The sequence below is a fragment of the Primulina eburnea genome, chromosome 3 (assembly GCF_022965805.1).
Source record: "Primulina eburnea isolate SZY01 chromosome 3, ASM2296580v1, whole genome shotgun sequence".
In the NCBI taxonomy this organism is placed as follows: Eukaryota; Viridiplantae; Streptophyta; class Magnoliopsida; order Lamiales; family Gesneriaceae; genus Primulina; species Primulina eburnea.
Genome location: NC_133103.1, coordinates 9,941,201 through 9,959,258, shown reverse-complemented (window position 1 = coordinate 9,959,258; position 18,058 = coordinate 9,941,201). Strand labels below are relative to the sequence as shown.

At 33.2% G+C, this 18,058-nt stretch overlaps 2 protein-coding genes across 2 annotated transcripts; both read left to right on the top strand.

Annotated features, from left to right (window-relative positions):
• Window positions 1-6,859: 6,859 nt before the first annotated feature.
• On the top strand, window positions 6,860-8,002 carry LOC140828197 (uncharacterized). Its single transcript, XM_073191177.1, has one exon. It carries the CDS (start codon window positions 6,940-6,942, stop codon window positions 7,813-7,815), a length of 876 nt encoding a protein of 291 aa, XP_073047278.1. The 5' UTR covers window positions 6,860-6,939; the 3' UTR covers window positions 7,816-8,002.
• Window positions 8,003-10,620: 2,618 nt separating this feature from the next.
• On the top strand, window positions 10,621-16,375 carry LOC140828196 (delta-1-pyrroline-5-carboxylate synthase-like). The gene is made up of 20 exons (XM_073191176.1): window positions 10,621-10,825; window positions 11,641-11,712; window positions 11,846-11,949; window positions 12,106-12,208; window positions 12,380-12,541; window positions 12,671-12,948; window positions 13,069-13,219; window positions 13,329-13,493; window positions 13,710-13,787; window positions 13,952-14,041; window positions 14,293-14,379; window positions 14,463-14,549; window positions 14,622-14,718; window positions 14,813-14,916; window positions 14,991-15,066; window positions 15,169-15,319; window positions 15,416-15,484; window positions 15,585-15,651; window positions 15,877-15,947; window positions 16,048-16,375. The coding sequence occupies exons 1-20, from the start codon at window positions 10,775-10,777 to the stop codon at window positions 16,145-16,147; spliced, it is 2,163 nt and encodes a 720-aa protein (XP_073047277.1). The 5' UTR covers window positions 10,621-10,774; the 3' UTR covers window positions 16,148-16,375.
• Window positions 16,376-18,058: the final 1,683 nt, after the last annotated feature.

Here is an 18,058-nt window from a genome sequence, read left to right as displayed (position 1 = left end):
TAGCCCAAACTTATCAGTTGGGTAGCGGAGGGAATGACTAGGCAGAAATATCCAGGAAAATAAAATAAGGATCCAATGAACATTAAAAATTCCAGATTTAATTTCTCATTTAACTATATTTTCAATTCCTATAATTTCATTTGAACATGAGACCATCTCATGTATCTTAATCTATGAGACGGGTCAACCCTACCCATATTCATAATAAAAAGTAATACTCAACTTTATCAGTTTTCGACCCATCATAGAAGACTTAATTCAACTGAGTTTCTACACATAATGTAGATTATATTAATTTATTTTATACTTTGGAAATTCATAATTAATTATATCTCCTTATTGAGTTTTTTATTAGATAGCTTGTTCATGTATAATTAATTTAATTATATGAGCCCACAAAATAATTTCAACAATCTCCCACTTAGCCCCCATAAGTTATCTGCATATTGTACATCCAAAAACTGGATTGAGAGCTCGCTAAAATATTCTTTAATAATCTGATCTATCAATTATATTAATATTGAACAAAATCGGTCATCGCTCCCTTTAAAATCATTAGACCAATCAATGATCAAAATATTAGCATAATCAATAACATAGATCAAGTATGAATGTGTGACATAAAAATACATAAATTTGATATAAGAATAAAACCTTCATTATATACCAAAATTGTCAATAAACAAACGTGCAACACAAAAATTGTAATATTCGTACGAATAATACTTGATAGAGTTGATACAATAAAATAGTAACGCGAACTACCACATGCCCAATCAATTTCCACCAATTTGATGTACTTAATTTTTCGTCAAATTTTTGATTGGAAGTAGATGGAATATTGCTACTGGCGAGGTAATAAGAGGAGGTATCGTTTGCTTGGACCTTCATACTTTCTTTTAACAGAAGAATTTCGAAGTAAATTAAGTAAGAGATACAAGCCTACACAGTTGTATATGAACATGCTTGTTCCCTATTCCACTTGTCAAGAAGTCCCGCCTTCTATCTCTACTATCTATTACTATACATTAAGTTCTTAGGATGGACACATTTTAATTTTAGGAAAAATTGCATACACTACTCCTCTAAAATATCGAGATCGTTGATAATTTTTTTACACATACCTCTGAAAACAAGTACGGACAAAGATACGTATGCTCAAGATTTGAAAATATAAGGATATGAGTATTCAAGATTTGAAGATATGAGGAGGTAATGAATCATTTTTTTCATATAGGGTGTTTATTAATATCGAAATTTAACAAAGATAGTGCATATAATTTCTCCTTAATTTTAATTTCTAAGACAAGACGGACAAAATTTTGAATAAAACAAAATACCCAACAACTCGTTCCACTAGGGGAAAAACAGATAAATTTGATGGGTTTTTTTTTTATAAATAATTTAATAATGTCATTGAGTATACATTACGTGTCTATATAGTTGGTCATGTTTGTGATTATTTTTCACAAAAACTTTTGTCAGTCATTTAAATCAATTTTGTAAGACATATCGTCTATTTGAGTCATCTATGAGAAAATATTATTTTTCATCTGTCTCACAAGAGATAATGTTTAAATAATGTGTGTTATTTAAAAACATAAGGATGCAATTATATTAATAAAGATATTTTTAGTTTGTAGATAATATGTAAATTTTTTAAATTTGGAATGTAGATGAGATCTAAAAGTTTTTTATAAAGATATTTTTAGTTCATTCAGCAGCGCCTTCGCACCTCAATTTCTTCTCGCTTTAAATTCCTTCTTCTCGCTTTCGTTCACCTAATTCCCATTTTGCGAGAATTTCGTTCGGTGGCTTCAGTGCATTTAGCTTACGTAAGTCTGTGAATATTTTTTTGTTTATTATATTTATTATTGTCAGTTAATTGTATTATTGCGAGAATTTCGTTCAGCACAATAGTTTATTATATTTATTATTGTCAGCTAATTCCGATTTTGCGAGAATTTCGTTCAGCACAATAATTATATTATTAATTGTATTATTGTACTTATTGGATACCGAGAACTTTATGAACGCATCGTAATAGTTTTAAGTAATAATAATCACTATACTTAATTTTATTACAGTAATTATAAATTATATTAGTGGAATTACATGTTATAAATAAGTATTATTTCACATAGATCTTAAATAATTAGAGCTAAGTTAATTAGATTATGTTATATATTTATACACAAAAATTTAAGCAGAGAAGGGATACATTGCTAAATTTCATAACATCGAAATTAGAAGCACAATATTTGGGCGGAAAAAAAAATACTGTCAATCTTTCTATTCTAATTATTAGCTAGAAGAAAAAAAATCCATCGATTGAAAATAAAGCTTTGACAACACATGAAAAAAATCCATCGATTGAAAATAAAGCTTCGACTTAGACTCGGCGCAATTCTCCCAAATTCTGTTACTCAGCACAATTCTCCGAAATCAAATTCTGAATTGCTGATACTCGGCGCAATTCTCTAAAATTCTAAGATTCGACAGAAAAATATCAAGTCAAATTAGGAATTAAAATAATTACACGATCGACGCAAATTATAAAGGGAGAAGAATCACAGATTCTTTATACCTAACAAAAAATACAAAGGAGTGAAAAAAAATAAAGAGCTGCACAAGAAGAATCCCGAAAACTTGAGCTGAAGGACTGATGAATTCACCAAATACTCGGTGCAATTTTATTACATAATTTTCAAAAAAAAATTTGTATATACCAACACAAATTAATATATGACAACAAAAATTAATAGAAGTTACTTATATTAAACTTTTAAGAAACTTATTTCAAAATATATAGTTGGATAAAAATATTTTAATTAGAATTATCAATTTCTTATATTACTTTGCATCAACAAATTTTTTTTTATAATATTATATAAATTATATTAAAGTGCCCAAAGTTAAAGAGTAACTAAACACTATTTCATATATAAGAGTAACTAAACACTATTTCATATATAAATTGTAATAATTTTTTTAACAAAACATAACTGTAATGCCCGTAATTTTAATCCTAGTAATCTATAATTATTGAGTTATAATTTGATATGATTATGAAAGGATTAACCGAGACACGATTTGAGGTAACGTGTGAAAATGTATGTGCGAGGACAGTACCATCGGCGCACATGCGCGACATGAGACGCGCACATGCGCGAATTGGACAGTAGGTCTCGCGCATATGCGCGACAGGAGGGCGCGCATATGCGCGAGCTGTGCGATGGGGCAAAGAAAATTCCAGTAGGTCTCGCGCATATGCGCGAGGTAAGTCGCGCATATGCGCGAGCTGCCAAAGCCGAGACCCGAAGGTCTCGCGCATATGCGCCAGTAATGTCGCGCATATGCGCGAGACATGCAGAAGGAGAAATGGACATTTTGCTTAGTTTGCAACGTTGGTATATATATATATATACAAAACGTACGAAATCATTTAGAATCAGAAAAGAATCGAGGAAAGGTCTCTGTGAAGTTGTGAAAAATCCTTACGCCTTTTGTGAAAAATCCGTCCGTCTGATTTTAAATCCGACTTCGGTACCGAGTTCCTAGCGACGTAGGCTATAACTGGACGTAAGTTTTACTACGTTTTGACATGTCTTGAAATTATGATATTGTCAGAATTGAATGGAACTCATATATGTTGTTCTTGACATGTTAGACATCATAGAATCGAAATCAGATGAAGAAACGGACTGATTATGGAATTGTTATGAATTGTTAGGGTATATCGATTTATACCAGACAGATTTGAATTGTGATTGAATTACAGATTGTAATGGATATGAGTTATGATTTGTAATTGATGTCTGTTGATTTGGTATTGACGGGGATACTGAGATTGTACCGTTATGCCGTTGATTTTGAATTAAATCCAGATTGATCAGATTGTTATTGATTTGAAAGGTATATTGACATGAGATTATTGATATTGTCATTGTCGGACAGGCTGTGAGTTCAGAACTTCGACTGAGCCAGAAACTGACGAAAGAAAGGTACAAGTCAATGTGGTATTGGGAGATCGACTTGAGTCGGTTAGACTTGAGTTTCCCTAAATCACATACTTTACTTTATTGCAGTGATATTGCATTGATTTGATTGATATACTTGTTCTCTTGATTATAGATAGCAGGTATTAGACGAGTAGTCTTATTACAGAAGTGCCTGATAGTGGTGGGATCACCACGAGCACATTGCACGATGTTATGAGATATTGTATTGGCGGAAGTGCCATAGTCTGCTACTGGATAATTGGTTATGGATGTGGATAGAATTATAGCTCATTCTATTACTGGTGATCAGTATTGTATCGATGTGGATAGAAATCATAGAATTATAACTTCTTCTATTACTGTTGATCGATGTTATATCGATGTGGATAGAATCGGAGTTTCTTCTATTACTGGTGATCGATAATATACTGATGTGGATAGAAACAGAGCTTCTTCTATTACTGGTGATCGATACTATATCGACGTGGATAGAATTGGAGTCTTTTCTATTACTGTTGGTCGATATGGAATGCCAATGTCTGGAAACCGGGATCCCTAGGCTAAGATTGAGTCTAGTCTGAGTCGTGGAGTCACGAGCATTGTCGACAGTTTGATATTGATTATGTTTCAGATGTTGATACATATATTGTTACCTGATTACATGCTGTATGTTGTTTATATGATTGCATGTTTCGTTGATTTATACTGGGATTATATTCTCACCGGAATTATCCGGCTGTTGTCTTGTCTGTATGTGTACATGACAACAGGTGGGACATGATCAGGATCCAGGAGATGAGGAGAGATCGTGATTAGAGTGGAGACTACGGACTTTGATTATGATGTATAATAGGGTTTGAACACTTGACATTAGTTGTTAAACCTTAGTTTAGTTTGAATGCATGCAGTACAGGACTTGTATTGTAATTTATACTGATATGTATATGAGTTTGATTTCACTACGTTCCGCATTTTAAAAAAAAATTTAGACCCTGTTTTACTAATTGATTAATTAGTCCCAATGATGATTAAGAACTTGATTAGCGTCCGAGTCCCCACAAGAACAAAATACTTTATAATTTCATTACTATTAAGTACAATAATATTAACTCATTTTTATATTAAATTAATTTAATTATATTAAAAATATTAAACTTCAAAAATTTCCAAACACACAATATCATATTTATTATTTTTTTTAATATTCCAACTATTTTTTAATATCATGATTAATATTATAAATATAATATTTAACTAAATTAGACTTATTAATATAATGTTAATGAACAAAATTATAATTACATTAATATAATATAATATAAAAAATACAAACAAAATATTAAAAGAATTGCTTAAATTAATTTCTCCGACATAATTATACGGAATTTGTAATAATTTCAACGTACGGTGTTAATATCTGAAATAAATGACAAGTATTATAAAAAAAATACACAAAAAATATTAATTCTTAATATATAATTATAATATTATCAAAGAAATTAAGCATTACCTCTTGATATATCTTCAAATTAAAAGGATAATAAAATCAACAAATAATATCAATACAATATCGAATTAGAAAAGATGGATTCTGCGCATTTGAATCGGATGAATGCGAGAATTATTACGGAAATACTTTCGGACGAAGGAAGGAAAGATAGAAAGGATACAATTTGAAGCAGACGAAAATTTTTATTTATAGAGGAATATACGCGGAGTAGACACGGTCACGGATTCTGAGAATCCGTGACCCACTCACTTTTCTTTTCTTTTTTTTTTTTTAGTTTTTTTAATTTTTTTTATAAAAAACGGATGAATCCGCAGCAGTGTGCAGCGGATTACAATATTTTTACAAACACTCTCATTTTGCCATATTTTTATAATTATTATTTTAATTTATAATATTTTTTTAAAAAAACCCCATGTTTGCCCTGGTCCAGTCATCAACACGTCCTCTATAATTCTAATTTTTATTGGAGTGGATTTCATGTGAGACCGTCTCACGGATCTTAACCCTACTGATATTCACAATAAAAAGTAATACTCTATTAGCATAAAAATAAGAGTTAGTCTCATGTGAGACCATCTCACGAATCCGTGAGATGGGTCAACCCTACCCTTATTCACAATAAAAAGTAATACACTTAACATAAAAAGTAATATTTTTTCATGAGTAACCCAAATAAGAGATTCATCTCACAAATACGACCTGTGAGACCGTCTCACACTAGTTTTTGTCAAAAAGTAATACTTTTTAATGGATGACCCAAATAAGATCCGTCTCACAAATACGATCCGTGAGACAGTATCACACAAATATTTGCCTTTCTATTGCTAATTGTTATATTTATTAAGTAAAGATCGATAAAAATCATGACATAATAACGACCTACAAACTCGTTCCACTCATATAATATAAAAACAAATAGATCTTGAACTATTTAATAAATTAAATTATAAGACTCCATTTGAAATCTTCAAACCTAACAATTTTTTAGTCCAAGACTTTTACTTCATTATAATTATAAAAATCATTGGCCATGTGACTTTTAAATTTATTGGTATTATCACGTGAAATTTTTATTTGGAAAGTTAACATTAAACTTCAAACATGTCATGACATGTAATATATATTTCACCAACAAAATTTAAATTTTTTTTTTTTGAGTAACGATAATAAGTATTAATAATTTTTTTTTACATAATACCATGCTTGCGATCCAAGATCAACTGTATCTCAGCCAATCACGCGTCTTTCTCAAAGTCAACTATACCACTACATCTCAAGTCTTCGTCGTTGTTTAATTGTAGTACTATACAAAGTCTCCCCCTAAAAAAAATCAAAGTTAAAAGTCTTTGTTTACTGCAACCAATACAATATGCAGTCTAAAATGCATAAAACTTTGTGAGTGTCCCTCGATATTTTCAAACCTTTTCCATGGCTCCTGTACCAAAGAAATCCATTACAGACGACCATTTCACCCATCCAGACCATTCACTAACCCCAGTAAATAACGATCGAGAATACTTGTGCGATGGATGCAAGACCATGGGTAGCGGAAAACGATACCGATGCATCGTCGGTTGCGATTTCGATATGCACGAATACTGCCGCACCTGCCCTCGTAAACTCTCCAACTTCATGCACCAACATGAACTCAGCCTGGTGATGCGGAAGGCCGAAAGCCAGCGCCAGATCGATCGAACATGCAACATTTGCTTGGACCGTGTCGAGGGCCTGTTCTACCGCTGCAAGGAATGCGAGTTCGACGTGCATCCTCTGTGCACTCAGTTGCCACAACAGCTGCACCATGCTCTTCACAAGCCCCACATTCTTACCCTCAAATCGTCAAAAACTCCAGGGTTCTGCGCCGTCTGTAAGGGAGCGTGCAACGGCTGGAGATACAGATGCGGAGCCTGTAACTTCGACATCCATGTGGAATGCGTGCTGGTGCCTATCGTGCCATGCCCAAAACAGCAAAGCGCAACAGGTACACAACAGCGGGGTATTCCCATGTTCGATCAAGGGATTCCTTACCATCCGCCGCCGCAGTTCGCGTCTTATTTCGGCTACGGGTTCCCCTATTACGGTCAACCTGGTTATAACCCTTTCCAGCCAGGCTATTTGATGCAGCCTGGATATCCGCACGGCATGCATATGCATTCGACCAGTTTTTGGCCACAAACGCATCAAGTGGCTGCAAGTAATGGGGGCTCGCGGCCAGGGAAATCGATGTTTTCTGTTGTTGGGCAGCTTGGATTTGGAGTGCTTTCGAATATGATATTTGGAGTGGATTTGACATCTTTCATTTGAGGTTCAGTCAAATTAATGTTTGTGAAGAAGTGTAGAGCTTGTTTGATAAAATGTATATTTTTGGCTCTGCTTTTGTTTATTTTTTGTGCTGCAGTAAGATTTAAGATTTATATTGATATTATTATGAAATACTTTTTCCTGTTGTTTGATTAAATGCAAATATGAAATATAATGCTTCTTTCTCTCTTTCTCTTATACATATATATGAGTGGCCTTTAATGCACTTTCAGATTTCCAATAGTATATTTTTGTTCGGGTTTTGTATATATCTTCAGATATCAACCACCTATCAACCACTCATTCAAGGCCTCAAGCTCTATATGCAGTGTAGATGTAATTTTTTTTTTCTTTCTGTGGATTAGGATGGATAATTAGCATAAATATAGCAAAGTATCCTCTTAATTGTTTTTCATCAGATAATTAGCACCAAATTGTTAAATTTCTCGTGGATAATTGATAGAAGTAGTGATGGAACCAAGATTTAATACTTGGGAAGACTAAAACTAAGTACAGATCATAAAATTTATGTGAATATATTCATAAATGTTTAAAATTAATGTATCAAGGCATATAATGATTTTTCGAGCATGTATTTATAATAAATTTTAATATATAATAATTGAAAATTTTCAATAAATGAACAAATGAATAAGACCAAAAATGAGACACATAAAATATATTGTCCAACCAAATGATATTTTTTTCTTGTATCTAGCTTGTAACTTTATGTATGTGTTGTGTGTATGTACAATTATTTTTTTTATAAATAATTATTGTTGAAGTTAAGTTAATATTTAAATTAGAAACAATTGGTATTACTTGTAATTATTTTGTTAAATTTTAAAAACATTGTGCATATAATGTGTCATTTTTTAAGAAAATGATGGTGTAGTTTGTTTGTGGAATAATGATAGTATTGTCATTTGGAAATTAATTTATTTAGCAAGATAACAGTAGTATTGTCAATTAGAAAATGATCATATCACTGGTCTATAATCTTGAGATTGGTTGATACGATTCACAACTATCGTGAATAATAATATTTTTGATACAAAATAATATTTTTTTTATGAGTTTGGCTCGAGTTGCCATGAGGTTCTGAGATGCCGAGATATATCAGGATGTACACTTGGCACTAGCCATTGTCCAAGTCATGAGGTGTCAAGCTATGTCAGGACTAAAACTTGGCACTAATCATGGCCGGGGTGGGACGAGTTCCTGAGGTCCAGGTCGGCCCGGGTCCAATAGCCAAAAATCCTCCACGATTTTGATAAACATGGCAAGAGTCCACTAATGACGGGGCTTCTTCCCAGATTTGCAGAAGAACCCCTAAGGTTTATCTATACGAAGACTAGGTTTTAATATGGTAAATTCGTTCACAATATTCAGCTAATTCTCTTTATGTATTTCTTTTCTTCTTTGATTTCATATTGACTTGAGCGTCCGAAGAAATAAGTCGGAAAACCCTTCCTTCCCTTTTAACCTTCATTTGAGTGTTGCAAAATGAGGAGGGTCGAGCTCTTTATATATATATATATATATATATATATATATATATATATATATATATATATATATATATATATATATATATATATATATATATATTATTATATATATATTATTATATTATCAAGTCTGAGGAATAACTAATTTTAATATCATGATAAATTTTTAAAAATATCAACATTACCACTTTAAAATTATAAAAATATTATATTTTTATTCCCTTATCACTAACATATCCACTATCCAAAATTTTTAAAACTATTAATATATTATTTAATCTTTATCCAGATTTTTGAAATTTGAAATAATCATATCATTCGTAATATAAAAAATAACTTGCATTTAAAAAAAATTAATAGCACCATAAAACAAGGACTAATAAAAAAAAAAAAAAAGATGATGTCAAATTCCAATTTCATCCAATAAAACTATTATACATTAAAACAATTATATAAGAATACAAGGCGTGCCTAATTTCGTCGATATGAATAAAGCACAAAGCCCAGCTTGGGCTCCCCTGAGTAGTTCTGCCAGTGGCGATCACTAGCCCTTTAAATTAACTCTTGAAGAGGTTAGAAACAATCAATTCACCAACTATATCAGTGTTTGAAAGAATTCAGAATAATGGTTTCCGGTTTAGAATAATTCTTATAATTCCAGGGTTAGAGATCAGAACATAACTAGCTAGCATTTATTCCTCAATTTTCCGAAACTTCATGCTTTGAAACATAACATCAGCTTAAAATTTACTTGATAATCTCTTGTTTGAAGTAATGGAACACGTTGAGGGTTGAAAGTTGCTTAGAATGAAGTTGGAGCTCGCATCCATTTTTAATTTTTCAAACACATATATAGAACTAAATAAAAAACGAGACTGGTGTGGCCAAGAATTGGATTTTCCTTTTAAACTAGTGTACAACTACTTTTGTGGGAAATTATTTTTTTGGAGTTTATTTAGCTCATTCTTATATAAAACTATGGAAACTTATATTAAAAATATTTGTGATTAATTTGTTATCGTTTATAATTATTGTTGGATAATGTTCGACTTTTTTAAACAAAAATAATGATGCAACTATATCAAGTAGATGAGTTTTTGAATTTTGAAAAATTGATTATTGCGGTAGTACGTTATCAGGAAACTATATAATTTTTTTGAAATGAAATTTTATGATCTTTTGTGTTTAAGGTGATAGGCTCCCAAAATCGAACCAATGCCTCCGAGATTTATACACAGTATAGCGGTAAATTCATAAAAAATAGTAATACACATTGATTTTTTATTTTTTTTCTAAAAAGAAATCCCGGGTAATATTTGATTACAAGTGGCGGTTCCCGGATGGAGGTTGCCTCCCGAAGTCCATACGTTCCTAGAAATCGTATTTAAATTATACTCCAGAAAATCGATCAGATTCCTGTGTTTTTAAGATCCCAATTCACTTTAATTTCCATGGATCCGACGAGAGCTTTTGTGAAGAACGTAAAGCGCGTGGTTTTTAAGGTATTGTTATGCATTTTTAGTGATGATCATTCGTGAAATCAATTGCACGCAGTGCTTTGATTTCATGTAATTGTAGCTAGGGTTGCATGGAAGCCATTTGATTAACTGATCGGATCTTGTTGTGCGAATTAAGATTTAGTACAATCCAAACGTGGTGTTAATGCTGTTGTTGCATGCTTGAAGCTTTGTATTAAAGTATGCTTGATCCATTATTTGAGATAAATGATTACGTTGAAATCTTTTTTGGTTTGTTTGATCTGAGTAGATGCATGACTTGTAAAATAATATTAATGAACGTAGCAGTTTTCCGGAGAAGATATCTGCATCTGAATTCTTTTGCCTATGAAGATATTTCATCATTAATCATATTTTCATGTTTGTGCTATATATTTTTGAGTACTTATACTTCATGGTTATTTGATAATATGTTCTCCATAATTTGGCGGACTGCTATTCATTGTTTGGGACGAATGAAACTTATTTGTTTATTATCTTATCAGTTGTTCATTTGTACAAGGTATATTATCAAGTAATTCACTGGATTCGGTATTTTGAGTATTTATTAAGTAGTGAATCAAGAATCGTCAACTATTGCATTAATGGAGCCATGAACTGAATTTTTATGACATACTAGACAAATAATTGTCGAATAATTTGATTGCAAATTGTTTCTGGTGCAAATGTGGACGAATTGGTACAAAAAATGCTCCAAACCTGTTTCCATTCTTTCTTGGACATTATTTTTGCATTATCAAGCAGATTATATTTGAGTTGAATATAAATGTGTTGCATTTCCTTTCTCGTTTGTAACATAGGTTGGGACAGCCGTGGTTACACGAGATGATGGAAGATTGGCAGTTGGCAGAGTAGGAGCCATATTTGAGCAGGTATCTTCCATGTTTTCGAGGAATTTTTTTGATTTTTTTCTTACTGTAATACACCAAAAACAATAAAAAAGTTGGGACAATGTGGTCATGAATTGATGTTAATGGACTTGTGTTGTCAATGGTTTTGAATCAGCTCGAAGCATTGAACTCTCTAGGCTACGAAATAGTTTTAGTGACATCTGGTGCTGTTGGAGCTGGTCGACAAAGGCTCAAGTATAGGAAATTAATCAACAGCAGGTGAATTGTTTTTCTTTTCTTCTAGATGGTGACATAATGATAATTTAAACTTTCTAGGGAAGAAGATTATCATTTAAAAAGGAATTTTTGCCGGATTTTGAGTTGGTTACTGTCCATTTTTGGATCCGTTTGGCTAAAGTTTACCCCTATTTGTAGTTTTGCCGACTTACAGAAACCACAAATCGAAATAGATGGAAAAGCGTGTGCAGCAGTTGGACAGAATGGTCTTATGGCTCTATATGATTCTTTATTTAGTCAGGTAGGCAAGCAATTAGCTTTTAGACTTTCTACATTTTACAATCATCTATGATTTAAAAATATGTTATATGCATTTCATTTAATGCAGTGGCAGAGTTGATGCTCCATCTATTTGGTTCTATTTGATTTTCTTGCAATGAATACTTAGAAATCTGCTTTTAAAATGGTTCAGTTGGACATAACTTCATCTCAACTTCTAGTCACGGACAATGATTTTAAAAGTTCAGATTTCAGAGCTCAACTTTGTCAAACAGTGAATTCATTGTTATCCCTGAGGAGCATTCCGATCTTCAACGAAAACGATGCAATCAGTACTAGAAGAGCTCCGTATGAGGTACTCGTCACCTGTACTTTTCTACGTCCCTCTGTAGTTACAACAATTGGCATATTAATCAAATTGTATCTATATTTAGCGCAAGAAAACTGGGATGTGCTTAAGTCAGTAACAAGTGTAACTATGCAGGATTCAACTGGTATCTTTTGGGATAATGATAGTTTGGCAGCATTATTGGCACTTGAACTAAAAGCTGATCTTCTGGTATTGTTGAGTGATGTGGAGGGCCTTTACAGTGGCCCTCCGAGTGATCCAAACTCGAAGATGATAAGTACATACATCAAACAAAAACATCAAGGGGTGATAACATTTGGAGATAAATCTAGGGTGGGAAGAGGAGGAATGTATGCTAAAGTAAAGGCTGCTGTCAGTGCAGCTGATGCTGGTACACCAGTTGTCATAACCAGGTATGACAGTCATGCATTTTTCTTGGAATAGTCGTTCACTAGGCGTATTACACAATTTCATTCTGAATCACATTTGGCCTCCTTATCTTCTCTGATATCTATGTTTCGATTTTATGGAAGTGGCTTTGTTGCTAACAATATTTCCAAAGTGATGGATGGACAACGAGTTGGTACTCTCTTTCACAGAGATGCACATAAATGGGAAACACTTAACGAGTTTGGTGCACGTGAATTGGCCATCGCAGCAAGAGAGTGTTCCATGCACTTACAGGTCCAATGCCATACAGTTTCCTTGCCTTTTGTGATTTTGTATCTTATAATTTCTTTTCAGACAGATTAAACTGTAATATTTCTGTCATCATTTAGTCCATTTATTGCAGTGCATATCTTCAGAAGAGAGGAGAAAAATTTTGTTGTGTGTTGCAGATGCATTAGAGGAGAAAGAAACTCTCATAAGAGATGAGAACGCTGCTGATATTCGTGCCGCTCATGAGGCTGGATATGATGAGTCGTTAATTTCCCGCTTAGTTCTGAGTCATGCAAAGGCAAGTACTTTTTTTAATTAATTTTCATGCAAAGGCAAGTACTTTTTTAATTCTTTAGTTTAAAGATAATCTTTTAATTTATCAAGCTTCTCGTTAATCAATACGATGATGAATATCAGTCCATAATTTAAAGCAATAGCAATGTTCTCTATAAACATATTTTATATTTTCCTCTTTGAAGAACTCCTTGTTATTACATCTTCATGTATTCTGTAGATATCTTCCCTGGCAAAGTCTGTTCGTACCATTGCAGATATGGAAGAACCCATTGGTCGCTTATTGAAGAGAACTGAGGTAGACATCAAAAGCTTCTGACATGTATAGATTGAAAATGCTATAAATTGATGGAGAAAGCAAATGTTTAGGAAGTTATAACTTGTAATTTGAATTAAAAATGTCTCAATTTCATTATATTGGATCAACTTTATGATTTGAAGCCTGACTATTACTCAATCCAGCTTGCAGATGGACTCATCTTAGACAAAACGACAAGTCCATTGGGAGTTCTATTGATCATTTTTGAGTCCCGACCCGATGCGCTAGTTCAGGTACACTCACTTTAAATTAATAAATGAACTATGTTGATTCTGTGTCCTTTTATCATGGTTAACACAAAATTGTAATGATGCCACCAGACCAAGCTTCTCTTGCTCCCAATTTGTTGGTCAACTATAGCTCTTTCAAATTCTTGAATCATAACAACTGAACTTGAGGCTGTGTTGAGAGACAGATTTAAGATCAAGAAGCTGATAAGATTTTGCTACTTAGCTGCTAATTTTACATAAATTTGACTCAATAGATAGCTTCACTGGCAATTCGTAGTGGGAATGGACTGCTTCTGAAAGGAGGAAAAGAAGCTAGGCGCTCAAACGCAATTCTTCACAAGGTTCTTAATTTCATATATCAATATAAATATTGATGCCTGTCTCCTTTACTCTGCCTCTGAAATAAAGATTTATGTTGTTTTAGGTAATCACTGCAGCCATTCCTGATACGGTTGGTGAAAAACTCATCGGGCTCGTGACTTCAAAAGAGGATATTCCAGATTTGTTAAAGGTAAGGAAAAAAATTTGATGAGAAATATTTTTTATAAGCTATTGACATCTAAATTTGTATTCCACGCATCAGCTTGATGATGTAATAGATCTTGTGATTCCAAGAGGAAGCAATAGACTTGTTTCTCAGATAAAAAGCTCCACGAAAATTCCAGTTCTTGGTCATTCTGGCAAGTCTCTGGCATGTGAATTTGTTACTCCTTTTACGCTGTAGTTACAAAACGATGGAGATTAATGCCATATGATTTATTATACTTTGTATAGATGGAATTTGCCATGTTTATGTTGATAAATCTGCGAATATGGAAATGGCGAGGCACATCATAGTGGATTCAAAGCTTGATTATCCTGCTGCCTGTAATGCAATGGTAATTCGAGTTTGCTTTATTCTTTTGCTAATGCTGCAAGCACATTTTCACTGAATACCTGATCTTTTCTTTAGGAAACACTTCTCATTCACCATGATTTATCAAGCAGCGACGGTTTCCAGGAGCTTGTTCTGGAACTTAAACATGAAGGTACTTCGTTTTGACGCCGAAGTGCCCTTTTAAAACTAAAACCAAACACTATTTACAAACAAAATATATCTGTTCAATTATATATCAGATTCATGATTGCAGGTGTTACCCTTTGTGGTGGACCAAGAGCAAGTTCATTTTTAAACCTCGAAGAGGTTCGGTCATTTCATCATGAGTACAACACAAGGGCTTGCACTATTGAAATCGTGGATGATGTGGAAGCTGCCATTGATCACATACGCAAACACGGAAGGCATGCTATTTTTGTCAGTGTTAGTAATATTTGATCCTTTGTTGAAGGAAAAAAAATAGTGATCTTTTTGCTCTATCACTTGTGATGCAATTGCAGTGGCCACACTGAATGCATTGTTGCTGAAGATAAAGAAGTAGCTGAATATTTCTTAAGTCAAGTTGACAGGTACATTCATCATATCACGACCTTAAGTTTTAGAAGATTAAGCTGATTTTCTTGCTGTTATGCTAAACAGTGAGAGTGACATTTTTCTTGGCATTGACAGTGCTGCAGTTTTTCACAATGCAAGCACAAGATTCTGTGATGGTATGCGCTTTGGGCTTGGGGCAGAGGTAGTAATTCATCCAATTCATTTGTACTATTGATTAAGCAACATACTAGGCCGTCAAATAAATCATTTTATAGAATTTGTCCCAACTAAAACACCTCAAAATCATTTTTTTGGATGCTGTTATTATCACCTCACCTGCTGTGCATGAATCATGCATGCTCAGTTCTTTAACACCGCATTATACTTTTTATACGCTTTCTAGGCTTATTTTTTTCTTCTTGTTTAGGTTGGAATAAGCACAAGCAAGATTCATGCTCGAGGTCCTGTAGGAGTTGAAGGACTTCTAACAACAAGATGGTAGAAAATTATTATTTTAACTCTATGTTTCTTGGTTTATGAAATAGATTATCATTGAATCCATCCATGTAAGCATTTTCTTTGTCATGAATGAATGCAGGCTACTAAGAGGAAATGGACATGTTGTGAAGGGGGATAATGGCGTCGAGTATACACACAAGAATCATGACCTTAATAATCAGAGAGAGGTTGAGAACTAGTCAAGGGTTGTTTCTTTTTTTGCATATTTTGCATGCAATGCATTTGCAGTAAATTTTGGTCCAATTCTTTACAATCAATTAGAGCGATTATTTTATTTTTGTAATGACTGAAATGACCCTATTAAAATCATAGGGGGAATAGGGATTCTTGTTTCCTGTTAGTGCAAGAAAATTTGGAGACAAAAGGGGAAATTATGGAGAAATTGAGGGATGGTAAATTCAAAAATTAGTCCGATTGATTCAATTTTATTCGTTAGAAATTAGAATATAACTCGCCTCTACTTTAGTACTCTTGATTTTTCTCATTATTACAATTTTGCCTTTATACTTTGAACGAGGAGCAAGTATGTGACATTTCCAAAATATAACGATCCACTCTTGTAACAAGCAGATTTATCTTTTTTTTTGACAAAAAATTGGTACAAGTTTATAAAAATCTCGAAAAAATGAATATTTTCTGCACATTCCATCAACCCAATTTGCAGATTGTAAATTGTTAAGATTCTCTATATTTTAAAAAGTTTGGGCTATTACACAAAATAAGAAATGAAACATTACTGAGCATTATCTATAGCACTCCAAATATCGACACCTAAGGCATTGTAAATAGAGGTTTGCGAGTCATTTTGGTTCCCACGCACGCAGAATACACTATGGTATATTACATATCGATGAGATAAGTACTAAATATTTGATCAAAGATGAAAGGAAATATGCTCGACTGTTGTTACATTTGCCACATCCACATTTGACATATACGTGCGATATTTGAGTCACCGTTATATATCATCACTTGAGAGCACTCGGAGAATCAAGTACTTGTGACTGGATTTCGTCATAAACATACCTTTCAGTGTCAGGTCGCGGTAGAGAGGACACGGACAACCCACAATCTGATTGGAAAACCGAGGGGTCAAGAGTCGAAGACCCCCCCAAATCACCGGGAAGCCTCGTGTATCCAGCCGGCGACGATTCGTCTAGCCATGTTCCTATCCCTTGACCTCCATTTCTATATTGCATTATTGCTTTACACACAAACGGAATTAGGCCCTCCATGTTTTCTTGTATTGTGTTCTTTATTTTTTTCCATTAAGGCTTATGTTGGATTTATATAGAAACAAAATTTTGTTTCGGGTTTGCTACTGACAAGGCCTGATAGGTGAAGCTGGAGTCTGGCTGTTTCCCCTTAATATAATATGAGGTATATCAAGAATAAAAAAGGTCGTCTCCGGGGTGTTCGGTTGATGGAATAAATAAACGTTTAACTGGTGATTATGAGTTTGATTCTTTTTATCAACATATTATTCAGATGAGTATATTGCACAAGACTTACCAGGTGCTGTTGACTTGTTAGCATGATTTGCAGATTATTGGATTGAACTCAAAATTTACTCAGTACACAACGAAAATAGATGCCGCAGATTTTTATGTCATAAAAAATGGAAAAGGGCTCGACACTTACGCACGAACATATGGACACACAATATTTGAAAATTCTATCATAAATCTGTGGGTTTGACGTTACTATTATGTAAATAATTTAGCTTACATTTAAATCTTTAATGAATGAGTAAACGATTTACGCCTTGGTTTTTGATTGGCCCATAATTAAATTCAAAATATTCGTTCTGATCCCTTGATAGAATTTTAGTCAGCAAGCACAGTGTTTTCTGGATTTACCAATTTAATAAGCCAAAAATTTTGCAAAATCAGATCATATGTAGCTTTCTTCGTGCCTGCACGAACCCAGATGATGGAATATTTGACAGATAAGCAAATCTCTTTGAGCATCCATGTATGAGATTTTTAGAAGTCGATCTCAATTTGTAATTTAATGATTTGGATAGTGAAAGCTGTATATCGTATAATATAATGATACCGCTTAACTCGTCGGACTTGAGATTGGGATAA